Source organism: Aspergillus alliaceus, assembly GCF_009176365.1.
Source record: "Aspergillus alliaceus strain CBS 536.65 unplaced genomic scaffold BDW43scaffold_52, whole genome shotgun sequence".
Classification (NCBI taxonomy): domain Eukaryota; kingdom Fungi; phylum Ascomycota; class Eurotiomycetes; order Eurotiales; family Aspergillaceae; genus Aspergillus; species Aspergillus alliaceus.
In genome coordinates this window covers 36983-62276 of record NW_022474735.1, presented here as the reverse complement: position 1 = coordinate 62276, position 25294 = coordinate 36983, and the positions used below count along the sequence as shown (strand labels likewise).

The 25294-nt window shown below is 43.2% G+C and overlaps 8 protein-coding genes across 8 annotated transcripts; 5 read left to right on the top strand and 3 right to left on the bottom strand.

Moving 5' to 3' along the window:
- Positions 1–48: 48 nt before the first annotated feature.
- On the top strand, positions 49–1657 carry BDW43DRAFT_322123 (Gfo/Idh/MocA family protein; the record flags this gene model as incomplete). The annotated part of the gene is made up of 7 exons (XM_032049491.1): positions 49–87; positions 291–483; positions 555–658; positions 689–896; positions 930–959; positions 1018–1393; positions 1615–1657. The coding sequence occupies 7 exons, from the start codon at positions 49–51 to the stop codon at positions 1655–1657; spliced, it is 993 nt and encodes a 330-aa protein (XP_031896308.1).
- Positions 1658–2756: 1099 nt separating this feature from the next.
- Positions 2757–4189, top strand: BDW43DRAFT_314862 (uncharacterized protein; the record flags this gene model as incomplete). The annotated part of the gene is made up of 2 exons (XM_032047924.1): positions 2757–3973; positions 4030–4189. 2 exons carry the CDS (start codon positions 2757–2759, stop codon positions 4187–4189), a joined length of 1377 nt encoding a protein of 458 aa, XP_031896307.1.
- Positions 4190–6854: 2665 nt separating this feature from the next.
- Positions 6855–8468, bottom strand: BDW43DRAFT_288076 (SGNH/GDSL hydrolase family protein). Its single transcript, XM_032043236.1, has one exon. The coding sequence runs from the start codon at positions 8279–8281 to the stop codon at positions 7289–7291; it is 993 nt and encodes a 330-aa protein (XP_031896306.1). The 5' UTR covers positions 8282–8468; the 3' UTR covers positions 6855–7288.
- Positions 8469–15792: 7324 nt separating this feature from the next.
- BDW43DRAFT_322119 (uncharacterized protein) lies at positions 15793–16829 on the top strand (the record flags this gene model as incomplete). The annotated part of the gene is made up of 2 exons (XM_032049490.1): positions 15793–16628; positions 16756–16829. Exons 1-2 carry the CDS (start codon positions 15821–15823, stop codon positions 16827–16829), a joined length of 882 nt encoding a protein of 293 aa, XP_031896305.1. The 5' UTR covers positions 15793–15820.
- A 932-nt stretch (positions 16830–17761) lies between these two features.
- On the top strand, positions 17762–18933 carry BDW43DRAFT_187863 (ClpP/crotonase-like domain-containing protein). The gene is made up of 4 exons (XM_032038973.1): positions 17762–17897; positions 17958–18208; positions 18276–18659; positions 18724–18933. Exons 1-4 carry the CDS (start codon positions 17794–17796, stop codon positions 18831–18833), a joined length of 849 nt encoding a protein of 282 aa, XP_031896304.1. The 5' UTR covers positions 17762–17793; the 3' UTR covers positions 18834–18933.
- A 932-nt stretch (positions 18934–19865) lies between these two features.
- BDW43DRAFT_303057 (uncharacterized protein) lies at positions 19866–21199 on the bottom strand (the record flags this gene model as incomplete). The annotated part of the gene is made up of 5 exons (XM_032045362.1): positions 19866–19985; positions 20097–20299; positions 20392–20401; positions 20444–20797; positions 21077–21199. The coding sequence occupies 5 exons, from the start codon at positions 21197–21199 to the stop codon at positions 19866–19868; spliced, it is 810 nt and encodes a 269-aa protein (XP_031896303.1).
- A 569-nt stretch (positions 21200–21768) lies between these two features.
- BDW43DRAFT_288066 (aromatic alcohol reductase) lies at positions 21769–22908 on the top strand. The gene is made up of 3 exons (XM_032043235.1): positions 21769–21846; positions 21912–22328; positions 22403–22908. Exons 1-3 carry the CDS (start codon positions 21814–21816, stop codon positions 22856–22858), a joined length of 906 nt encoding a protein of 301 aa, XP_031896302.1. The 5' UTR covers positions 21769–21813; the 3' UTR covers positions 22859–22908.
- A 1-nt stretch (position 22909) lies between these two features.
- Positions 22910–24894, bottom strand: BDW43DRAFT_288065 (S-adenosyl-L-methionine-dependent methyltransferase). The gene is made up of 4 exons (XM_032043234.1): positions 24712–24894; positions 23535–24658; positions 23367–23475; positions 22910–23317 (listed from the first exon to the last, which is right to left on the bottom strand). Exons 1-4 carry the CDS (start codon positions 24814–24816, stop codon positions 23135–23137), a joined length of 1521 nt encoding a protein of 506 aa, XP_031896301.1. The 5' UTR covers positions 24817–24894; the 3' UTR covers positions 22910–23134.
- Positions 24895–25294: the final 400 nt, after the last annotated feature.

Genomic DNA, 25294 nt, shown 5'->3' with positions numbered 1-25294 from the left:
GCTCTGAATGCCAGTCGTCGTGAAGAAAGGCACTACGTCATTACCGGCATGTCCACTGGCGATCAGAGCGCCGGTAGTGGGATACCGGTAGGTAATGGCAAACAATCATCAGTTTGGAGGGCGGGCATCCTGTGGTATTCTGTGACATTCTTCGGGTGGTGAGTCATGATATAATGAACAGATGAATCCAATTGTCAAGCCTTTTTCGTGTATTTATAGAGAGGGAAAGCTGGATAAGTCAATGCTTACTTGTTCGATCTATTTTTCTTTATCATTAAACCATCACCAAGGACTTAATTCGCATTGGTATAATTGGCCTTTCACCTGGTGCATGGGCAGCTAATGCTCATTTACCCTATCTGCAGAGCCCCGATTCAAAGTTCAAAATTGTGGCTGTTTGTAATTCATCTGTGGAAAGTGCTGCGAGGAGCGTCAAAGAACTCAAGCTTCCAAGTGACGTAAGAACATATGGAAATGTGCAAGGCAAGTAACAAAAGTTCTCTCCCTCTGTGTATTCCCGTCAGTAGAGTCAAATATCTAACTCCTATGACTAGATATCGCTGATGACAAAGACATCGACCTTGTTGTTTGCGCTACGCGAGGAGATCGCCATTATAAGTCCATTCTTCCTTCTCTAAACGCAGGCAAGAATGTCTTTGTCGAGTGACCACTTGGAGGTAGCCTTAAGGAAGCAAAGGAGCTTCTCGGTGTCGCAGAAGAAAGCAATGTCAAGCTCGCTGCAGTTGGCCTTCAGGGCCGGTTTGACGCCACTGTCGAAACTTTGAAAGGTGTCTTGGCAGAAGGAAGGCTTGGCAAAGTACTAAGCACTGCAATTACTAGTCAAGGATTGATTGCAGGACAGACGGAGCTTGAAAGTCAAACTTACCTAGTTGACCGTGAAAGTGGAGGCTCTTTGCTCTAAATTCCAGCTTTACATTTGCTCGACACCGTTCAGGAAGGTCTGTCTTAGGGCCCAACACTTTAGGGAACTTGTCATCAGTTGCTAATCGATCGCAGCCCTTGGCGAATTCTCAAGCTTTCAATCTCTCCTTTCAAACCGACGACCAGTGGCTAAAACTGTCAAATCCGATGGCTCTGTGGCCAAAGAGAACGCCAAGAAGACAACTCCGGATCATGTAATGATTCAGGGTTCGCTTAAGTCAGGTGCCGTCCTTTCAGCTATGATTAGAGGTGGAGCACCATTCAAAGGATCCCCTGGACTTGAGTGGAGCATCTATGGCGAGGAAGGAGAGATTAAAATCACAGGCCCCAGTGCCTTCATCGAGATTGTCGGTACAAACAGCATTCAGCTTCACGACTTTGCCAGTGACGAAGTTGTGGAAATTGCGCTTAAGAACGGGGCCCGATGCTGGACTAGCGGCTTGCTAACAAAGTATTCCTCCATGCTCATGTATCATATTCCCACATCGCGTCCTTGTTGTCCATTCCGTTTCCCCACCCGAGTCAGAGTAAGAGAAAAGGTGCTGCTCGGCGTTTGGACAGCTATACTGCGTAATCTGACTCGAGTCGGCATCCAAGCGACTAATTGTAGAAATATGGGCATCCCCAAAACTTGAATGCATTTCTAGATGGACTATATGAGATATAGTATAGTCGTGTGGCAGTGACCACAAGACAGCAACGCTTCGTCCCATGAACGAGAATGAAGGGGGATATGCTGCTTGAGAATTTCATTACTCGTAAAGCTAGGTACTGGAATTCCTCACCCACCAAGACGGAAATTATAATACAAGTGAATTATTTGGGAGTGTATCAACTGGGTATCAAAAAGGAAAGACGCGTGTGGATACCGTCAAGTATGACCTCCATGTCCCAGAGAAGCCCTAGATAGCATAGAAGCTGTCAATACCAAAGGAACCCATAGGATACTCAAACCGGTCGTGTGTCCGGACGTGCCATTCATCATTATTGTTTCGGGACATGGTTATGTGCGACACGATAGAACATCTGTCTAGTCAGAGAGACGTAAGCGAGGACTGTGCCAAGACCCAGCCAAAACAGTTATGGTGCTCGAAGACAAAGTTGCCCTGGCTAAGCGTCTTAAGCCTTGAGAAATGAAGGCCAAAGAGGAGCCAGCCACTGGCGGTGCAGGTACCGTTCAAACACCCGGATTGCAATACGATATGTATCCCCAGTCGGGTCCGGCTCTTCATACTCATCTACTACCATGAGATGCAGAGCGTCGATGCCCTTCGTGGCTCCTCTGAAGAGCTCCGACGATGTGAACTCTGGTAGCGGAGCATTTTGCAGGTTCTCAAGTCAATGAGCGGATGGGATGCGTGCCGATTTTGTTACTTGGTCGCGTCTGTATTGCCTTGAAGATGGATTCGAGAGTATCTTGGCATCTGAAGATATCTTCGACAACCTCATCGCGGTGAAAGTTTGCTTCTGTCCCGCCGCAGTGTCTGGAAAGCCGGAGATGCAGCGTGTTGATGCTGTCCAGTTCGGCGAAGCAGCCTATAGATATGTTGCAGATTGTCACGCCGATCTGAGAAAGCACTTGTTCTCTCGACCAGTTGACCTATTATAAGGCTCAAGGTTTCTAGCGGTAGGTCTTGCAACCCCATGATAACCGTGTCGATGAATGAAGTCAAAAAGCAATATAGTATAACGCCAAGAATTCCAAATTCAATGTCATTTTGCCCAAGTGGTTGATTCAGTCTCCTGTACTACCTACGCGTTTTCAGGAGACGCGCTCAATTTACAACAACATCGATATTGTAAATTATATCAGCATGGTGTACCTCTCCTCCGAACTCGTGTTAGAAATCCTGAAGTATGCAGAACCCAATATAGCTCCTTTTCTGCGAATAAACTCCCAATGGTTTTTCTGTGGGATTTCCCTTGTATGGCGACATGTATGGTCCGGGGTCCTTCACCGAGTCCCAAAGAACCGAAGACAGATTTATACCTCCGAGATTCGAGGATTTCGCATTTATCCGGAGGCCACCAAGTATCTGGGAGAACTCAGTCATCTTCCCTGGCCGAAGTTAGAAATGCTGTATATCGACTTTGGATACGATGACAAGCTCGGACAGTCCGTGGCTCTAACAGATAATCCGTATTTGAAATGCTACATGCACCGGGGGCTTACCGGTATTCATCTCCAAGGAGCATTTGACCCCGAGTTACTTCGCCTTTCTCAAGTTTCCTGCCCTCGTATCCAGAGATTTTCGATTAGCACATCGGGCACTCGTATTACGCCAGAAGTCTTCCTTGAATATCTCCAGGAAAGTCCATCGTTAACAGACATATCTATTAACTCCGAAGAATTGGTAACTCGTGAGATACTCAATCATCTAGCGGGTCGCGATGGTCTACAACACCTTTATCTTGAGGGTATTATCGACATAGACGCCATCAAAGCTTTGAACATATCATCTCCTTTCAAGACCCTGCAACACCTCACTGTGTCAGCCACGGAAGCAGCACTTCCATTGCTGGTCGGCGTGATCGGATCGGTCCGGAGCGTCCACCTAACCCTAGATGGGCCACGCGACCCCCTCCGTGACGTGACGTTTGACAGTGTTGCTCTTAAACATATTTCCAACTTGGTCGAACTACGGGTCCTGAATCTGTTCGTCTGGGGTAATATGAGGATCAGGAATGAGGATATGGTATCCCTCAAAAGTCTGACGCAATTGAGACGCCTGAGCATCAGCGGGGCCTGCGCAACTTCTCTTATAGCGCCGAGACTCCAAGACGCTGATTTTGAAGAGCTGTTCAGGAACCTCGGCCAACTGGAATCCCTCAATTTTGATGTCTTTCGCTCTGACATAACCACCGACTCCCTAAAGAGTCTGGGCAGATGTTGCCCGTCACTTCAACGCTGCGAGATCATGGGTATCTATGACATGGCGGCTTTCAGATATGAAAAGGCACCCTTGTTTCCGACACTCGTGCTTCTCTCCATCGGGGCTTTTACTAACCTTGAACGAATGATGTCGTCGAGGTAACAAAATTTTTACTGTACGCTGTGTCAACAGGTTCGCTGACTTCATATCCCAGGCGACCATATGAACACGTCCGACAAATTGAGAAACACTTCCCAAATCTACAGGAACTCGATTGTACGTTCCGTACATTTCCCATTGTGCAGGATGAATTCCCCGAAAAGGTCTTGCGTACATGGTGGAAGAGGCAAGAGGCTAGAAAAACCAAACCATGAACGGTAGTCCAAACCACCGTAACTACGAACTATGTAAAATGTTGACCTAGTCACTACTATACCTATGCTACGACCAAAGCATAAAGGACGAGACTAAGGCAACAAAAGCTTCGAGGCGGGGTTTACGGCTGGCCTACACAATTCGCAATCGCTACGGTGGCTATTGCAGCTTTGATCTTCCTTATTTTAACCACAGCGCCTATCTCAGCAGGGCTCTTCCTCAGAAAGAATTTGAATGCCGCGTAACTTGGGTTTGCAGTATGGATAGCGTATTCCTTTAAGGTTATAACAGCTTAGATTGAAATTGATAAGATTCCCAAAATATAAATAAAATGAATATCACACAAACGACTTGGCTGGGAAGATTTGCAAAGATTTTTTCACAAGCCTCCCATTCAGTCAATCACTTCCAGAATGGCAAAGTTTTGTCTCATCCAGTCCATAATATCCATTCACAAACGTACATTGCCACTGATAAAAGTAAAAGTATCTGTTTGCGGAAGGATATATTAAACCAATAGATGAACAACTAATGTTGTCAAATACTAATTCAACTATTATATAAGCTTGTGACGGCGCGGCTTATACAGATCACTGAACAGAAAATAATACATAGAATTTATCATATTATCCTTCGATCTCCCGCCCCTCTTTTCTTTAGATACTAGATCAGATTACAGAGATATGTATATGATTTTTCTCTTTTAAACATCCCTCTTTAATATAAGGTATCTAGATAGTCTTTGGGTCCGTTACGTTTGGGTCCTCTGGTTAGGGTACGTTCAAAGTTGCAGCCTTAGCGCTGGTTTTGACATTACGTTGTTGATAGGTTGAAGCTATGCTTTACCTTCTGTTTGTAGACCTAAGAGCCTTCTCTGCAGCTATCTTAGCAGATTGATCGAACTTCATTTCCTAGCGTACCCTGATGTCCTGGGACTTATTGGACAGTGATTTGATATCCTTATTTCTCAAGTCTTCGGGCTATATCTTGGGATGAATTGCTGAATCTTGCTCTAGGCCAGTTCTATTGTCTTGTAGCCGAGCTATAGCTGCCTGGGAGTTTAATGGAACCCTGATAGGGCCTTTATATCCTAGCTACTCAACTCTTTCAAGTGCTTTATAAGTACCTGCTAGCTCTGCATCAAAGACCTCTTTCCCCTGCTCTAGAGATACCCCCTTGATCCTCTAGGTGCCTGAGGGCTCTAGCCATGCAATGCCTAAGCCAGTCTATCCATTCTCTAGGCATGACCTATCTGACCATATTACTAGGCCTTTACAGGGTCTAACTGCCTACTAGAGTGCTTCTTCCCCTATAGGCACTAGTATAGTGCCTGGAAATGCCTTAGAAAAAGCCTCTATTATATCTTTAAATTCTGCTGAGGGATCTCTCTTTAAGATATTTGCTATCTTAGCTGCGAGATACTGATCTAAACTCTATAGGCCTCAGGTCTTAGGGTCTTCCGTCCTTAGTCGGTTATCTATAGACTATATCTCAGTCTGTGTGTAGCAATCTTCCTTGCGAAAGCTAATAGATAGGTTCCCCTTAGCTAAATGGCCCTTAGGTAACCCTAGTAGTCTTAGGATATATTACCTCTGGCATCCATCTAGCAGGGGTTCTGCTAGGTATAGGGCTGCTTCCTTGATGAGTGACCCAATTGTGATAGTTTTATGTATACCTGTAATTGAGAGTGTCTGTTGATTGACTATGTATTAAAAACGTCTCGCCCAGTTCTTTTGACCCTGCCACCAGAGTTCTGCTCCATATTGAGCCTCTGTCTGTATAGCAGCTACTTGAATACGTTGTACTAGGCCTGGTGATAAGCCTTGCTATCGGCATAGTGCTTGCATCTACACAAGGCCCGCAGGGTCGAAGTGTAGGTATACATGGTGGGCTTTTAAGATTAGGCCATTACCCTACCCCTAACATCGTATGGCCTCGTAATTGAAATAAACCCCATGTCTTTCTACCTAGATTTCAGCCTGTTAAATGTCAAGCTGGATTGCCTGTTGCCTGCCTTGCTCGATAGCTATACTGGCAGGCTTGTTGTACTGAGCTAGCCAATATTAGAAGACCTATATTATCTGTATATGATAAAGCTCTGATACTAGGAAGTGTTTGCTCTATAGTTTGTAAGAACCCGCCAGGTTGATGGTGAAAACAATTGGGAATCCTGGCGAGCCCTGTAGAGCCCCTGATTCTATCGGGTTATTTTGTGGACACCTAAATAGCCCCCATACTAACACCAATTGGAAATAAGCAAAGTCTATGTCCAGTATTGAAGAAAGGTATCATGCTACATATCGTCCAGAGTATGTAACTGTTGATCACGCAACGGTATTAAATTGAGTATTACACATTATCCTATTGAAAGGGAATGATTTCCAGTTACTTGACTAAACGTATTACAGGGGCTTTTACTATAGGAATAAGACGCACAGGCCCGGTAGACCGTGAGGCTGAGATAGGCTTTCTTATACGAGGAAAAAGTCAAGAACGAACTATGAGTTTAAGAAAGAGCTATGATTACTCTCCAAATATGACCACACATTCGCTCTGTCATTGTGTTGCAGACGGAGATATTCTCAAATATTACTTCGATTTTCCAAACTAGAGGTGCAAGGTTGGAGAATGTTGTCAAGTTCACTATCTCTCTCAGATATTGGTGGCTATGAATGAAGTACATCCGATCTTGTTTTCTAGGATACCTCAACTTGCCTACCAGCCTACCACGCGACTGCTCGATTATCGAAATTGCTCGTTATTATTTACTAGCTTGCTTAAAGTATATAGCAGCCATGACTAGCAAGAACTAACAACATTGACTGAAACATTAAAGAAGTCTACTCTATCAATGCCACAAAGATCCTTCATTTTTAAAAAGGTGGTGGCTCCTAGTATGGGCAATTTTCCAGTAATGAAGCCGTGAAAGTACTACGATATTTGTCCTGACCCCAGTGATGCCGACGACACTCTCGACAGGCTGAGCATACCGAGTGCATAGGGCCCCATTGTTGTACCTGCTGACGCAGTAGATCGACGGGGATGAGACTGGCGGCGGTTCGTATTGACTTGGTGATAAAGGTAGCCAGTTGATAGTATCACGTCTGGTATCCCTGCGGAAGACTACCGACATCTTGAAGGTTCGATGGTACGGAAAGTGGCACGCCGGACATGGTAGGGACGGACAGCGGAGAGGCCCCGATGCTGAAATCTTTGACTAGGGTGAGTGTGAATGCACGAGCAATTTGATATTCGCCCTGAGCATTTGGGTGAAGGCCATCATAGCCCACGGGACATGCGATTGTCTCGCAATCATAATTCTCTCGCAGCTCGACTAATTTGACCGGTGAGTCTAGAGTGCTCCATCCGGGAATCGCCTCTCGCAATAATGCATTGTATAGGTTAGTGCTGACGGGGAGGTCTTCCCGACCGCCGATAAAAGTTCGCTGGGGAACATTCGCAATAGCAAATTTAAGTGTTGGATTGGCTGCACGGGCATTGGAAATAAATGCCTGCATACTGTCCACGGTACCTGCGGCGTCGGTGTGGAACCAGGCCATGTCATTGAAGCCCAGCATTAGGAGTATTAAATCGGCAGGGTAGGCGGCGAGTACATCATAGATTAGCGCTTTGTCTATTGCGACTGGGCGACCCCAAATCGCAAAGTGGTCCTTGTCAAAGTCCTGCGACACACCGGCTGCGTATCCTCCACTCGTCCTGATCTCGCTCGCCCAATGCGACTCTTTGTCTGAGGGTGTTTTTGGTAGCGAGGGCAAATCCGACTGTGCTGTGCCATTATACGGCCCTACAAAGTCTACAGGAAGGCCTTGGTCTTTGAACCACTCCCAAATGCGAAAACGCCAGGTCCAGTCGCCCTCTCGGCCCTGAGACATGGAGTCACCCACAATCATGACCTTGAGGGTGGGCTCTAGAAGGCCGTGTGCTGTCATCCCACTGCCCGGCTGCTCCTCGATGGTATCTCTCATGACAGCCATCATTTTCAACATAACCAAAAGACAAGTGATCGCCAAGCAGACGAAGAGACTGGAAACAAGCCTTGGGGAAGAAAGCCGCCACAGAGGGAGAACCATGATGAATCGTACTCGCAGATATGGGATGGCATTTTCGGGGAAAGCACGGGGCTTTGATTATTTGTATTGGGTAAAAGAGTAAAATTTTTCAAGGCAAGAAAAATAGTGAGTTGGGCTCATAAGCGCTTGCAAGGGTGGCTAGAACAAGACTCATATCTTTCCCCGGCAATGTTACTCTCGATCGTGTGGGCACGGATGTTTCGTTACACTCTAATGGTATAGGTCTCTCCGTTTGCCCACACGAGTCATTAATCGCATTCGCTTCTGAGCCTATAAGCTAGGGGTCAAAAATTGAAAAGCGCGCGATGTAACCACGAACGCTATCTCAATGATATGATTGAGCATTGAGGGCCACGCTATCGCGACGTTAAATCACATGAGAGAAAGCCTAGAGCCTAACTCGTGCTACAAATGAGACCACACGAACGGGGATAATTAGCGGGATTTAATATCGAAGAAGACCCGACTGGCTTGCCAAGAAAGAAAGGAACCACTCCGTAAAAAATGGCGATCCGTAGTGGAGCTGCAAATATTTGTTCTTGTTGTGATCTTAGGGGAAAGATGGGCAGAATGAGGCTGTATCAGCTACACGTACGTAGCCTACTGAGGACCGGATGCCATTTTGATAGATTCTCAGTTCTATGGACGACTGTATCTACTCTCTTGATCCCTTCTTGTCAACTACTAATAGGTCAAGCCTTCAGGGGTTTTTGATATGAATCTATACGAGGCACGTGACCACCTAGTGGCTTGGCCGGATCACCAACTCTTCTGCCCCTGAAGGCCACGCATCTCAAGGGGAATAGAAAGACCCCTAATACCACCTATTTGACCTATACTGCCTACTCTGATCGCTTGCCCCCTCCTCCTGATAGAGGTGGATGACCCTCCTGCGGAGGGTGCACCCCCGGGGACCCCACCCGTACCTGAAAACTCTGATCTCCCCCAGGGGCCTACCATCCTTATCCCTTTCCCTTATATCTCTCTAAAGCGGAGAGCTCTATTCTTCTCTCAGAAGACTTCTACAGTGTATTCTGCCTGTATACCTGACAGGGCCTTCTCCTTGTCTATTTGCTAATAGATTAATACAGTTACTAATAACTAGCTTCTTCTCTTCAGTGACTGGAAGCTAATGCTATCTTCTTTTATAAAGATACTGGATTTAACTGTCTTCTCTTTACAAGACTGATTAAAGGAACTTGCCTGGGGTCTGGTAGCTAGATTTATTATACTAGCTAAGCAGGATTTCCCCTAGTAAAGACTATTAAATCCTGCAGTAATATCTTTTCTGCTAACTAAGTAGTCTATATTAGTAAAGTAAATAAAATATATCTCTCTAGCTAGTCAGACTATATAGATATTTTTCTAGGCCTTACTAGTAGTATCTGATACTAGCCAGGTAAACTGGTAAACTATTGTCTATAAATACTATACACTGACTAAATAGTAATTAATATAATAGAAGCTATAATAGCTAAGGAAAACAGATTTCTGTATCTTTTTCTAGCTATTAATTTTCTTTAGTTTATATACTATTAGATTATATAGTATCTATATTACTCTCTCAGAGTAAATCCCTAGCAGGATTAAGTAGATATAGACTATATCTACAGGCTTTACTATCTCTATTATAGAAGAGAATAGGGCCTTTCTACTCTCTATACAGGCCAGGAAACTAGCTGGAGACAGATTCTTTAAAGCTGTAATAGAGTATTATTAAATTATTATTCTCTAGATTCTGAGATAACTCTGGTCTCTAAATAGATAAGCAGATACTATAATTAATAATATTAATATAGAGATAAAATAAGTCTCTAATATTAAGCTACTCTTAATTAAGCTCTTTAAATATTCTGTTAAGAAGAGCTCTATTACTATAGTTATAGTCTTTCTAAAGAAGCTATATTATATTCTATAACTCTTTAACTTCTCTAGCCTGTCCAGGCTAATTAATTCTAAGTAAAAGTCTCTTCAGTACTTCTGCTACTATTACTTCTATAATTCCTAAATCTGCTACTCTAGTAAGTGCTATATCTTCTATAGATTCTCTAAGTAAGACTATATCTGCTATATCTAATATATTAATTGCTCTGGACTCTATACAGTAGATTATCTAAAGTACCCTGCTAGGCTATAAGTATAAAAGAGCACTATTATCTATCTCTTCTAAGATACTTTAGCTACTATTTATAAAGCTGGCTGGCTTATCTTCTAATAATAATAAGTTAAATAATTCTCTACTGATTAATCTACTAGCCTATATTCTTTAGGCTAATTATCAGCCCAGCTTCTTAATCTATTACTAAGCTAACTATTAAGCTAGCTTTTCTAAGTACTTACTAGCTAAGTTCTCTCTTAGCTAGAACTATAAGAATAATTTAGGCTAATATTAGAAAAGACAGTACTGTCTATAATTTACTACTATTATTTAAGACAGATATTATTCTTATTCAGGAATCTTAAATAGATAAAATAAATTATTAAATAAAAATATACTCTTACTATTAACTTTTTAGCTTTATTATATATTGGAAAACCAGATCTAGGGCTCTAATATATATATACCAGAATCTCTCAGTATACTTACTCTCTTAGCCTGTCTTACCTAATATTATAGCTATCTATATAGTAGGCCTTACTATTATTAATATCTACTGCTATCTATATAATCTAGTTATTCCAGTCTAATCTAGATTAATTTTATTAACTTTCTATATATTACTTTAATACTCTTCTCTATAGAATATTATTCTAGTAAAGAATTTTAATACTTACTATTTTCTCTAGTAGCTAGATATTAGATTATAATTAATCTTAGCTAGTTTAATAGATTTAATAGAGTGACTTAAAATCTATAAGCTAGTACTTTATTTTAAACTAGATATTTCTATTTATAGATATAATACTCTAGATCTTATTTTCTTAAATCTGTCTATAAGAACTATAGTTAAAGATTATCTAAGTATCTCAAGTAATTATATAACTATTTTAATAATAGTAAACTGGAATAAATCTTTATCCTGTCTAAAACTAGACTTTACTAATTAGAAAAAGGCTAGAGCTATTCTAACTCTACTATTTCTAAATCTTTCTATTAATATACTAGTAGAGAAGCTTATTAGTAGAGTATAGCTAGTAATTTATAGTATATTAGAATATAATATCTATAGACTTCTATAAATCTCTTAATAGACTCCAGAACTTACTATCCTACTATAATAAATATAGTAGCAATAAATTCTAGACTATATCTTACTTTAGAAAGCAGTCTTCCGTGTAAAAGCTAATTACTGAAAAAAATAGATTAATTAAATTATATTATTTATTAATATCTTTATCTTTATAAAGTAATATAAGTATTTAGACTAGCTTACTGCTTTTTCTCTAAATATCTAGAATATCTAGATTATAACTTTATAAAATAAAATAAATATTTTTCTCTTATATCTTTTAGAAAAGAGAGTCTTTTTTCTAGATTAGTAGAAAAAAGACTCTTCTATTAAGTCTCTAGATTTACTAGATCTTTTATTTAAGAAAGACTGCTAGTCTACTCTCTATACTCTTGCTTTATCTACTTCTAGAGAGAATAAACTTACTACTATAGTCTAGAAAAAGCTTTAGTCTATTCTAGATAATTTAATTACTCTACTCTACTATTACTATCTATAAGAAGACTGCTATCTATATATTCTTAAGACTATAAAGATTATAATACTGCTAAAATTAAATAAAAGAGATTTTATCTAGCTAAGTATCTGGTATTTTATTAGCCTGCTATCTATCTTAGATAAGGATCTTAAACAGCTCCTTATATAATATATAGCTATATAGATAATTCAGGTAAAGCTACTATTACTCTATTATTTTAATATATTTCTAGATTACTCTATAGTAGATCTAGTCCAGGTTCTTATTTACAGAATAGAGAAAACTTTTTAAGCAGGAAAGATTATTTTACTACTATTACTAAATATAAAAAAGATCTTTAATACTATAATTTACTAGTAGCTACTCTTCTAACTATATCTATAAGAATAGAATAATAGTCTAATCTAGCTAATCCAGAATTAGCTATTAGACTATTTAGTCTTAGTATAGATTAGAGATACTATAGTAATAGACTTATTAAAGAAAGATCTATTATAGAGATTCTTTCTTTTCTTAATTCTCTTCTTATTATATATAGTAATAATATTTACTGCCTATAAAGAGTTCTTTAGTTATATAGATAATCTAGAGCTATTATTTATTAAATATATCTTTAAGAAGATCTTCTAGCAGCTTATTAAAATTTATTAGTTAATTACTATACTCAGTATAGAATCAGGCCTTCTCTTCTCTTTAGAAAAGATAGAGATATAGTATTTCTCTAAATAATAGAACTAGTCTTTTTCTACTATTCTTCTTCCAGGGCTAGATATAATTAAACTATCTAGTTATACTTATTAACTAGAGATTCTGCTAGATACTAAGCTTATCTTTAGACTATATATAAACTATATCTTTAGCTAGGATAAGCAGCTAGTATAGTATCTCTAAAGACTAAGTAATACTTAATAAGGTTACTCAGTTATCTCTATATAAGCAGCAGTTATATAATATATTATATTAGTAGTACTCTATAGAGCAGAAGTATTCTATACTGGTATTAAATAATAATAGATTATTAATTCTCTATATTTCTTATTTTACTTAGCTGCTTTAGCTATTCTTCCTATCTATAAATTATTATCTACTGTAGCACTGTTTTATAAGATAGATCTGCCTGATCCAAGAGCTCTATTTAATAGTACTCTCTAGAGAGCATATATTAGATATATAAGCTTGAATACTAAGTATTTAATTATATATATAGCAGATAAAACTGGACCTAAATTTAAAACTAGACTTAATACTATACTCTAATATATTTCTATTCTTATACTAGAATATACTTAAATAGAGATATCTCTCCTGCTATTATCTATACTTCTAATATTCTGTAAAGAATATACTCCTACACTACTGTAGATATTAATTTATTTAGATAGCTTATAAACAGGATATAGCGCTGGTTATAGATATATAGTATACTATAGTTCTATTCTTCTTATCTAGGGATCTGGCTCTACTAGCCTGAAAACTGAGATCTATAATATAGAGCTTATAGATATAGTAGAGGGTCTCTAAGCTATAATTAAATAGCTATATATTTAATATACTATTTACTTAACTATCTTACTTAATAATCTAGCGGCAGCCAGTCTCCTTATATATAATAGACTGATTCTCTACTAGTATAGACTTACAGATATCTTCTAATAGCTCTTAATATAATAGAAAAAAGCCTTATTTCTCCTAAACTTATTATATAAGCCCCTAGAGATATACTGGATTCCAGGCTACTCAGAAATAGCAGAAAATAAACTTATAGACTAACTTACTAAATAAGATATAATAATTAATAGCTTCTATATTTTCTTCTCTCTATCTTATCTCAGGCAGAAAGTAAAACAGTAACTCTATATAGACTTCTCAGTAATATATATAAAGACTGCACTACAGGCCTATTATAATCTGAATATTAGGCCCTATATAAAGAGTAGTTACTCCCGGGAATATAGTCTTCTCTACTGGATTCTAGGCCAGCTAATAGCCACCTATATAGGCTATAGAGACTTTATAGTATATTATAAAAAATACTACTATCCAGACTATCTAGTAATCTACTTCTATAGCAGGCTAAAGTCTTCTGCTTACTTTTTCTTCTGTCTATATACCAGGAAGCACTGGAGAGATAGATAGAAGTGCCTAAAGACTAGTCTGTTAGAGATAATTAACTGGCTTCTTAGTACAGTTACTGAGACTGAAGAGTTCAGCTATATTATATAAGTTTTATTCTTTTTTAAGAATATATATTTAAACTAGGCCCGCTCAAGCATTAAATAGTGTAATAGTCTATATTTCTATCTAGATAGAGACAGACAGCATCCCTTTCTATCTATAGATAGCTAAAGCAGGTTCCCAAGCCCAGAAGACCTGGCCAGGATAGTGCCAGGTACTTCTTTCACCCTTCTCTAATATATAGTATTCAGATTTGCTGCTTCAAGCATATACTTAGCTAGTTCCTAGTGAGATTTCTGTTTAGGTAGCACGTCCAGTTGCCCCTAGGGAGGCCGCGGATCACGTTGCCGCGTGACCCGCCGAGTGACGTTAAATAGTAGCCATAGCCATAGCCATAGCCATTGCCCCTGAAGGCTTTACCCATGAGCAATAGAGAAAGAAGAAGCACAGTCAAGATAGTTGATATAGTCGTCCATAGAATTGAGATCTATCGGAATGGCATCCGGTCCTCAGTGGGCTACGTACGTGTAGCTGATACAGCCTCATTCTGCCCATCTTTCCCCTGAGATCACAACAGTTGGGAGTCGGTGATCCGGCCAAGCCACTAGGATCACGTGGTATCGTATAGATTCATATCAGTTCTTTTCCCTGTATCTCGTCGCTTCAAGAATATTATCCGCCAGCGTCGGCATTTCCTCCATGACTTGAACCTGCAACAGAATAATCGGGTTTTCACTGATACCACATTACACATGCTTTTGGTAGAATTAAGCTCCGGGCTGAATAGTTGCCAACCATTCCTCACTATTCATGGTGAGTCAGCTAGCGACTGGTGTTTCGGGCAGAAGTTTGTCATCGTCACTACTCATGCAGCCATCGAAGCACCGAGACTGGGTGAAGGGATACACAACCAACTGGACAGCACGATGATGCTCATCCCGATCATACCATCTAGCCAATTCATAAATCCGACTAGATTGGCAGCATTTGTTGCATTTGTGCGCATTCTTAAGAGGAAACCCCTCCCGGCTTCCCAGGTCCCTCGGAGACCAAACAGAAAAATGATCCACGGCTGTCCCTTGTATCCACCCCTCACGTAAACTAATTGTTACTTTCGCAGCTTTCCCCTGTCTCAGGAAATTTAACGTTTTCTCGGTACCTCCAATTCGCTGTTCAAGAGCCGGATTGGGCTGCTGTACCCATGGTCTGCGCACTATCCGCTCCCGGATGCCAGCCACTAAGGCATCAAGATTAGGGGTGGGTCTCAATTCAGTCACAATGGTTCGCGGTTGATTCACAAAGTCTCGATCTCATGTCTTGACGTCAGAGACCTGGCATGTGTGGTTTTTAGCTAGTGTCATAACTTCCTTACTATTGTAGTTCTACTAGGGGCTACTAGCACGCATCGAAGACAAAGTCCTCGGCACTGGCTGGCATATACCGAGCACCTATATGTTTCTATAGATGATTTAACTCTCATAAGAACATTGGTTCGGCCAAGCTTGCGGCCTACCGGATCATCAATTCACAGAATGCAGTGTAAGCCATGGGTTGATCTTGGTACACCCGTAACTGCCCCCCTGATTGACTTTTCAATTGCGGCTGACTTTTCAATTGCGGCCCCCTCCTTTCTTCGAACTCCAATTCAAATAATTCCATTCTCGTTCCTTACTCACAGTTCTATTCATGGGATCTGACCTAGGACTCGGTCGTCCGATGCTTACCACGCGGGCTCCGGACAACGAGCTTCCTCAGCCGAAGAACGGTAGTTTCAGCTCCGTGGAGAAATATGTTATATCAGTGTTTGTTGCGATCGCCTGGTACAATGCTGCTGAGCTGGTCGTCCTCTGCCTATCGACCTTTAAGTTATACCGGGGGTGGTACTTCTGGAGCTTGTTCATTGCGTCGCTTAGTCTCTTCCCGATTTGCCTGGGTTACATATTCTTCATTTTTTACCCCGGAATACCTCATTATCTCTCGATCTCATTGATAATTGTGAGCTGGTCCTGTATGGTAACAGGTCATTCTCTTATTCTATGGTCGCGATTACACCTTATCATACAATCACCAAGAGTGCTCCGCCTGACGCTCACAATTATCATACTTGACGCAATCTTATTGCATACCTCCATTGCAGTCCTCCTGTATGGGAGCTTCTCCAAAAATGTGCACGTGGCGAACCGGTTTACGAATGGGTACAATATCATGGAGCGTGTTCAGCTAGTAGTGTTCTGCGTCCAAGAATTACTGATCTCCGGCATATACCTGTGGGAAACGGCAAAGATGCTGCGCTTGCATCCCGGCCCACTTCACTATAACGTTCTCACTCAATTCCTGATTATTAATATTTTTATCATTGTACTCGACGTGGCTGTTGTCGGGATTCAGTTCGCAGGGTACTATGCCCTTCAAGTGACCTTCAAACCAGTGGCATACAGCCTTAAGTTCAAACTTGAATACGCTATTCTGGGCCGATTAATCGCAATTGCCACGAGTCCCTCCAATTCTGAGCCAGCCCCATCCAGTTCGCTGGGGCCGACCGGCCTAGTCGAAAGCGAGCCTGCTCATGGAAGGCGACATAGTGTCGTTTTCTTGGAACCCTGCGCGCCAGGGCGGAAAAAATGAAGGCTTTGATTTGGACTTTTTCATAGACAAGGGGCAACTCCGGAATCTCAGATTGATCACCTGTTTAATGCATAAGCTAGTCAAAGAGGGTACAGTCTAGATATCTTTGCAATGCAGTAGACGTCTGGTCCATTTAATACAGGCCAACTCTCATAATCATGCATCTGGCACGGGATTAAGTATATCTGGGGCCGAAAAATCTCCGGGACAACCTGTATTTTTATGACGTACTTGATGTCCCTCTGCTGGAAGACGTTAATGGTCCAATATATCAAAGACGAATATGGAGAGTATGACAAAGGATAAGGCCATCAACTCTTGTAGAATATCTGGTAAAATACTCATATGAAACGATATCAAACCGGTCAGATTTATGATCCCCATCAAACTTATCTCGAAGGGCTATCTAGGTGGGAATTATGAGGCCTTGTATATGTGGCCTGATTACTGTAGTATTCAACAATCCACATACTTCCGCAAGTAGTTTCATGGGCGTATTCAATAACTCTGAAACCCATGGGCTGGATTGAGTGGTTTTATGTTGTATGTGATATATATATGTATCGTTATAGAGAGAATTAGTACAATAAAAATGGATCTTCTGTCATTGGTCACCAGCATAGAAGACGGATCCCTTCACAGCGCCTAATGCTTTAGCAAGGTCTTCCGTTCTCAAATGAATGTGTATATATTAAGTCTCACGCAGCAGGACAGCCCTACGACCCAACCACTAAGCTTAGACCTAAAGAATTTGGCATACAGCACCACGTAATAGTGTTCGATATCCTGAATTGGCGACGACACACCTAACCTCTGCAGAGATTCTGGCCATTTTCGATCTAATTAGTTAGAATAGTTTGGGCCGAACGTTGTAGGATTAGTGATCCGCAACCCTGACAGTAGGGTTAAGATCGTCGGAGAACTTTAGGCGGGATTCCCCCACATGCCGCGACGGGCCGAGGAACAATCCTTCGAGGCTATATATATAGATAGCAGTTGTCCTCTAGTAGTACGTAAAAGATATTCTTTCTTCATCCTCCCGCAGTGATTGTCATCCCGTCAATATGTCGGACAAAGGCTACAGATACTTCAAAGTCACGGTTCCTGAGCCATGGATAGCTCACGTTGAGATCAATCGGCCGAACCACTTAAATGCGATTTTCCAAGAGTAAGTGAGAGATATCAATTTGGCCTTTATTCCAAAGAACGCAATTTTAACATCACTTAGCGTGTGGAGGGAAATGAGAACCGTCTTTGAAGACCTCTCCACTGACCCATCCGTCCGAGCGATCGTTTTGTCCGGGTCCGGCGAGAAGGCGTTCTCCGTCGGCATAGATCTCAAATGGGCTTCGAAAGAAGGCTCGCCATTTATCCCCGCGCCGAACGAGGATTTTGATCCGGCCAGACGTGCCACAACCCTCAGGAGATGGGGGGTTGAATTCCAGGAGTGTATCACAAGTATTGAGAAATGTGAAAAGCGTACGTATCTCTCTGTTCGATTATATAAGTTTTCCCTCGGAGTGCTTACGACATGACATCTGTACAGCTGTTATTTGTGCTATGCATGGGTATGCATTAGGAATGACGACCGACATCTGCTCGGCCGCAGATATGCGAATCTGTTCTAAAGACACGGTCTTTTGTGTCAAGGAGGTTGACCTCGGAATTGCCTCGGACATAGGGATTCTCTCGCGACTGCCGAAAGTTGTAGGGTCATACACCTGGGTCAAAGATGTGGCAATGACTGGCAGGAACTTCAATGCGGATGAGGCACTTCGTGTTGGGTTTGTGAGCAGCGTCTTCCCAACGAAGAAGGACGCCGTTGAGGAAGCATTTAGGGTTGCAAGGAATTTGAGTGAAAAAAGCCCAGTCGCCGTACAGACAGTCAAACATTTCTTGGATTACAGCCGAGACCGCACTGTTGCGGAAGGTACTTGAATACCTGTTGCCGCCCCTTGTTCTCCGGTGAACGTACTAACTCTTTCAAAATCTAGGACTCCAGTACCAGATCGCTTACAACACGTCCGCTATTCAAACCAGAGATGTGCCGATTGCTATTTCATCGATGATGTCAAAGAGGAAGCCTACATTTGAAAAGCTCTAGAAGGCATAAGTAGCTCGTGAATGATTGGAATTCTCCAGAATGCAAGGTCAGACTCATTTTGTATATATCTTAGTCATCCTTGCAGATGACTCCATTGAGTGTAATATCCGGTGCAACAACTGTGTAGCTGGGAGTGCTCGCTAATATAATTAGAAGTATCATAAGATTGCATCTTGGTCTATACTCCAGCTTCAAGCGTTTTAGTGTTGCATCTTGCATCCTCTGCGCTTGGGGCAGTCCTCATCTTTGCATCCCTCACAACTCACCACCTGATCAATCGTTTCCCTTTTGACATACTCTCCATGGTTGTGAAATGCTAAGCCGTACCTGTCGGTAGAATAATCTAGGTAGTAAGGATCTGACATTGTAAAGCAGGGCGGTGGCACGTTTGGTGCTACGCCGGAGGCATTTTTTCAGCGATCAAAGAAGAAGCGAGAGGAAGAAGGGAGACCCAGCCTTGGCATCAAGCGGAGAAAGAAGCAGTGTGTGCTGCAGTGTTTTACAATGTTCGTTTGAGTTTTCCTTCTCTCAAACATTCGAAATCATTGTGCCTTTTCTTATAAAGTGTAGCGGATGCCTCCAACTTTTCACTATCTCCGGGTAGTGAAATGGTATTGTGCTTCTTTGCTCGCAAACTACCTACAGGTACACAGTCAGAGAGGAGACATGCAGCTAACTACAGGATTAAAGGACCTCCAGTGCCATAATAATTTGCAAGTGCTTCTTCGTGGACAGCTTTAATCATCATTGCCACACGGTAACAAGAGCTCCTGGACCCGTTATCTGCCGTCGAGATCAGCAATCCTTGTGCTGAATACAATGCGAAAACCTAGAAGTCTAAATATTGACAAGTAATGGTCGGTAACTACTGATTTCAAGTGTTAGCGGCCTCACCATCCCTGCTAATAATTCTATATGTACACGGAATCGGAAGCAGCTGAAACAGGGCGTGACCGAACGCCCGTACGAGAAGCCTATTTCCAAGTATTGCTATCTAGTAAGCTTAGTATAATCGTGTTCGGACTTCTAAACTTAGCACCGCGGGTTCTTGTAGATCAAATCAAACACTCTGAGAATTCCCCAGACATGGATCGCAGCGCTGAGCAAAACGAAAAGGTGAAAGATCTGGTGTGATGCTCCCCAGATATCGAACTTCTCAGGCATTCAGGACTCGGGGAAATGTGTCTACATTAGCTGCGATTAGCTGGGTTCGACATCATCTTCCGTCCTCGGCTGTGCCAATGCATGTAATCGCTCACTCACCGCATAAAAGACCACCCCGATAATGAGTGTCAGGCCCTCGACCAGGTAGTGGCCCAAGCCCGCCTGCTGGTTCAACCGGGCATATGGATAAATTGAGGCGGCATGGATGATGGGTAACAATCCTGAGAGGTCCGTCGCAACAAACATGGAGAGCCGAAGCATCCTCCAGCGACTGCTCTGGAACCGAGGGCTAACGAGGATAACTGAGGACAGGGGCCCCAAGACGCCAATTCTACAATAGGGACACCATCTCTGTTAATCAAATGTTCATAGGAAGAAAGGGAAGGAAGAGAACCTACTATGGCCTAGTAGAGTTTCTGCAGGCCGGAATAGCAGTAGAATGTGACGTAGATTCCCGAAACGAACGACCCAATGGTCTGGAGAATGATAGCCACGTAATCCAGGCAGCCCCAAAGATCCGAATAAGCTTCCGAATGGCAGAGAAGGGTGTGATAGATGGATAAGGTCCCGAGGCAAAGGACCGAGGTAGTCAAGTAGACGTATAATGCCAGCTGGCCCACCAGGGACGCAGTGGGGTAGCGGCCACGGAAGTACTGGTGGAGGAAGCCATTGTTGGAGAGGGCGATTGTGGCTGGCACCAGGTGGGAGTAAACGTTGACGGTCTCGTTATGGATGGATCGCAAACTGTCGACGCACAGCCTGACTGACCCGTTGATGGGACGATAGCCAGTGCGAGGATTCTGACAGTGAGTTATTTTCCACCCCGCATCGTTGCAAGAATGGCCCTTTTGGAATCCCCTTCTGGTAGCTCTTGAAATATTTACTCAGACTTCACCGTCTGCGGCAACGTCAATAACTTCTGGGCGTTAAAATTAAATTTGACGTATCTGCAACGCAGCAGCTGCGGCTCATTCCAGACCCATTTCTGTGCGGAATAGACAGGGTTTATTCGCTTTGCAGCCTGGTATTTAGGACCTATGCGCTGCTTATGATCAAAGGCACAGCCTACGAGATAGTACCGTTTCAGGCGCCCTTGCTCTGGGAGGCGATATTGGGGCACGTAGTCGCACATTGTTGTAAAGCACGCACGACTCGAAGGTGCCATCAATTGATCGGTTGCCTCTGGCAATCCCACAAAGCATTTCGAGATGATCTGGTGCAACCCAAGATAACTATGAGATTGAACCTGTTCTTGGAGATCCTTCTTGGCTTGTAGATCACGGGACTAGGCCTGATCCGATCCCGTGTAGCTATTCTTCCCCATGTGTTGCCCGGCTTGTATGATTTTGTTTCCTTGATGTAGCTCCACATGTGTATAGTTGTGAAGAAGAAACTAGACCTGAGCTGTCATTCATGATCATTATGTATTCTTCCGATTTCTTATCGATAAGAAAGAAAAAGGTTTCCTTCTTAGGAATGGTGGCTTCCGCCATCGATGGCTTTATTATAGCATCCAATCAGAGGCTGCACTTTTCAAAGTCTAGTAGAAGCTTGCACCAATGGTATTACATTAGAAGATCCACCTGGCGGAATTCCGCCAGAGAGGGTGATAAATAATGATGTGAGCAACGATACTTCAAACTACGCAGTATAATGTTCTATTCTTGATCGTTACTATTATCATTGCTTGTAAACTATTTCTTTTATTTTACTCAGTCTACTCCTATCCATTATTATATTCCCGAGCTCCCACTAACCAATCGCTCCTAACAAAAAAGAAAAAAAAAAAAAAAAGATACAATAGCTACCTCAAAAGATGACTGAAATTCAAAACGTCGCCATCTTCGGCGTAAGTTAATCATCCAACATCCAACATCCACAATAACCAAACAAAAACCACTAACTTCCCCACCGGCCTCCGGCAACTTCGGTACCCCTATCACCGCTGCACTTCAGAAAGCCGGCTTTACCATAACAATACTCACAAGAGAGGGCTCACCATCGACATTTCCTCCTGGGATCCCTGTCATCAGAACAACATATACACTTGAAAACCTTGCCTCCGCCCTAGCAGGACAAGATGCTGCTGTCTGCGTTGTGGGCCCTGCAGGCGTTGGCGCTCAGATTACCATGGTCGAGGCCGCAGAAGCGGCGGGTGTAAAGCGGTTTATTGTCAATGATTTTGGCTGGGGTCCTGACTTCCGCGGGATGCCGGAGTTCCGAGCGATTCATGCTCGTCGCCGCGCGGGTTGGGACTATGCAAAAGCCAAAGCGGAGAATAATAAGGAATTTACATGGACGGGAATTACCACGGGAAACCCGATTGATTGGGTGAGTTATGTTATTCCATCATTCAGCGGTCTTCGATGTGTATCTGTAGGTGCTCATTGATCCATTTCTTCTAGGCTTTGAAACGATTCCCCATGATGGGCTTTGATCTCATCAACCAATCGGCCATCATCTACGACTCGGGTACGGAAGGGTTTACCGGAACCACTTTGGAAGGCATCGGACAAGCGATTGTAGGTGTATTGCAGCATCCTCGGGAAACTGCCAATCGATTTGTCAAGGTTCGGTCAATTATGACTAGTCAGAACGAGTTATTGGAGGCCTTCCAGACCGCAACGGGGAGGCAATGGGATGTCCAGCGGAGGTCTACGCAGGATCTGATTAAAAGTGGGCAATCGAAGTTCCGGGATGGGATTAGCGGTTGGGTTTTGGACTTAGCGGTAGCTCAACTCTTTGAGCCTGGTCAGGCTCGATGTGTTGTCGCACTCTCAAGAGAGGAATCTGATGCAGAGCTATTGGGAATTTTGGAGGAGAGTCCATATGACGTAGCGAGGACATGTTTGGGACTTTGATGGTCACCTAGCATAGCTCCGTGGAAGCTCTGGAGATATATTGAATTGAGTGAACTTGTATACATACTCCTACCCATGTAAACTTTTGTGACGTTACTCATCAAGCTAATGAAAACTTAACTCCTAGGACCCCGTTCATATGGTAGGTATCCTACTGAGCATATGTGCATACCCCAATATCGTAAGAAGGCCACGTCCTAAGCACTAAATCAACTTCTCTTGGGAGAATGGCGAGCCCTTTCTATTTTTGCTCTCAGGAATAGGCTAATATCGACCCTATGGCATCCTTGACTTGCCAGCCTTTCTGCTCTCACTGAGAGCACCGGAGAGACCATACTGAGATGGAACACCGTTGATGCGATGGGTCGAGTTCAGATTCTTGACGACAAGGATCTGGAAACAAGTGGCGCTACCTTGGCGAGAAGCAATGACGGACCAAGCCAGGAATAGCTCCCAAATCTATCCAACGTTAGATCATATTAGACTTGTAGAGGTGGTAGAAACTTACTCTATACCACCGCTGACCATACTTGGCCTTAACTGCGTCAGCATTGCCGAGCCAATTCCGATACCATCTCCAGAGTGTTCCGGAATAGTGGACGCCAACGGTATCAACACTGGGGTATTTTAGCGTCAGACTTTGCGTTAGCCACGGCTGGTCGGATACGATACGCACCTCTTGATCTCAAATCCGGCTTGTTCCAAGCATTTCACATAGTACCACAGAGGGGTAGATGCATCCGCGCCCCGGAAAATGTACTTGTTCAGATAGAGACCCCAGACGAAGTCCTCATACTGCCACGCCTGTCGGAGTCCAGACAGCTGCACATACATAGAACCATCATCGTTAAGCATGTCGTAGCACTGGCGGAAGAAGGTCGTGAGTTTGCGAATGCCAACATGCTCGCCCATCTCCAGCTGCGTGATCTTATCGTACCGCGTCCGGGGGATGTCCCGGTAATCCATACACAGAATGCGACTCTGCGACTCCGGGACACCAGCCTGGCGGAGAGCGTCATTGCCCCATGCCGTTTGGTGTCGCGCGATAGTGAGGCCGGTGACCTTGGCTCCGTAGTTCAGACTCGCAAATTTCGCCAGCGTGCCCCAGCCGCAGCCAATGTCGAGGAGGGTCTCGCCTTCCTTGAGGTTGAGCTTCTCGCAAACGACCGCCATCTTATTGTCCTGCATTTCTTCTAGGGTCTCTTCTTTCTCGGTGTCCGAGATGATCCCGGATGTGTAGACCATGCGGGGACCAAGGAACCAGGCATAGTGATCGTTTCCGCGGTCGTAGTTGGGACGGATCTGGTCTTCGTCTTGGGATTTGGTGTGGAGCAAGATGTCCCGAAAGAACGTAAAGACAATGAACTTGAAGAGCTGCCAGGTGAAGCGGAAACTGGCCCAATCGTGGCGGTATTCCATGATGTCGAGACAATCTCCGTTGAAATCGACCTGGCCGTCGAGGTACATTTCGCAGAATGTTTGCAGGGGAACGCGGTTCCGACCATGCCATTTCATCCGATCCTCCTCGTTCTTGAAAGTCACGTATTCTTCAATTGGCCGACCTGGCATTTTGACCTTTTCGTTGGTGCGCGGGCTGCAGGACGAGGCCCAAGTCCAGAAGACCACGAGAATTGGCAAAGCCATGATCAGCGCAAGGCCAATGGCCGTTTTTACTCCACCGCCGAGTACATAAGTCAGGAAACCGGGGACGGCGACGAGCGCCCCGACTAAGAGAGTGTTGGAGAAGCTCTCATTACCAGGCCCATCCGCTGGGAGAGGGCCATTATGAATGGCTGCGGACTTGGGGTTAATTGGTAAGTATTTGGACTTTCAAAGGAGCATTTGGGACTCACATTTGTCAACGGCACTCCGCAGTCCTCGGTCTTAAACATCGAGGGTTTGGCTGCGGGGGTTTGGATGAAGTCAATGTCGCTGACATTGGTAATTTCGGCGGCCATTGTGGTCGCGTATCACCACCGATGGTTCTTATCCGGTGTTGAAGGTGCAAACGAAAGGATTATTTAAGTATGGTGAAGAAGAACGACACGGTGTTCGGATCCCTTTCCCGCGTTGTTTGGAGATTTGGAGGCCCACTGCGTCGTCATCGCAGTCCGCGGATCCCGACCATGTCCCGTTAAGGGCCAACCCTTACAGCTAAAGAACACTCATAGGTGTTGTTTAGACCACACATTCTCTTGGTTACTTTCCACATTCTAAATGCAGTCTCTTTGGAACAAGATTGTAGGTTATATGGATGGTGAGCATATAATGACATTAGGATCGGCGCGCGACTTCGTAGATCCTGCGCATTGGCAGTATACTGGACCCGGTCGCCCAACATCAATCTTGGCTTAAAGGGCGGGCTGGACCCTAATCGAATTGGTCCGTGTGTAATACTCCCCCCATCAAGCTCATGCCACTTAGCCCTTGCCTCCT

What these genes read in the sequence shown, in the direction of transcription:
- BDW43DRAFT_187863 (XM_032038973.1), top strand. Translation starts at nt 17,794, where the DNA reads ATGTCGGACAAAGGCTACAGATACTTCAAAGTCACGGTTCCTGAGCCA. An exon ending in TTAAATGCGATTTTCCAAGA is followed by an intron (nt 17,898 to 17,957) that starts GTAAGTGAGAGA and finishes AACATCACTTAG; the next exon opens with CGTGTGGAGGGAAATGAGAA. An exon ending in AGACCGCACTGTTGCGGAAG is followed by an intron (nt 18,660 to 18,723) that starts GTACTTGAATAC and finishes TTCAAAATCTAG; the next exon opens with GACTCCAGTACCAGATCGCT.
- BDW43DRAFT_288066 (XM_032043235.1), top strand. Translation starts at nt 21,814, where the DNA reads ATGACTGAAATTCAAAACGTCGCCATCTTCGGC. An exon ending in AAAACGTCGCCATCTTCGGC is followed by an intron (nt 21,847 to 21,911) that starts GTAAGTTAATCA and finishes ACTTCCCCACCG; the next exon opens with GCCTCCGGCAACTTCGGTAC. An exon ending in CGGGAAACCCGATTGATTGG is followed by an intron (nt 22,329 to 22,402) that starts GTGAGTTATGTT and finishes CATTTCTTCTAG; the next exon opens with GCTTTGAAACGATTCCCCAT.
- BDW43DRAFT_288065 (XM_032043234.1), bottom strand. Translation starts at nt 24,816, where the DNA reads ATGGCCGCCGAAATTACCAATGTCAGCGACATTGACTTCATCCAAACC. An exon ending in GCGGAGTGCCGTTGACAAAT is followed by an intron (nt 24,659 to 24,711) that starts GTGAGTCCCAAA and finishes ATTAACCCCAAG; the next exon opens with TCCGCAGCCATTCATAATGG. An exon ending in ATGGTCAGCGGTGGTATAGA is followed by an intron (nt 23,318 to 23,366) that starts GTAAGTTTCTAC and finishes AACGTTGGATAG; the next exon opens with ATTTGGGAGCTATTCCTGGC.
- BDW43DRAFT_288076 (XM_032043236.1), bottom strand. Translation starts at nt 8,281, where the DNA reads ATGGTTCTCCCTCTGTGGCGGCTTTCTTCCCCAAGGCTTGTTTCCAGT.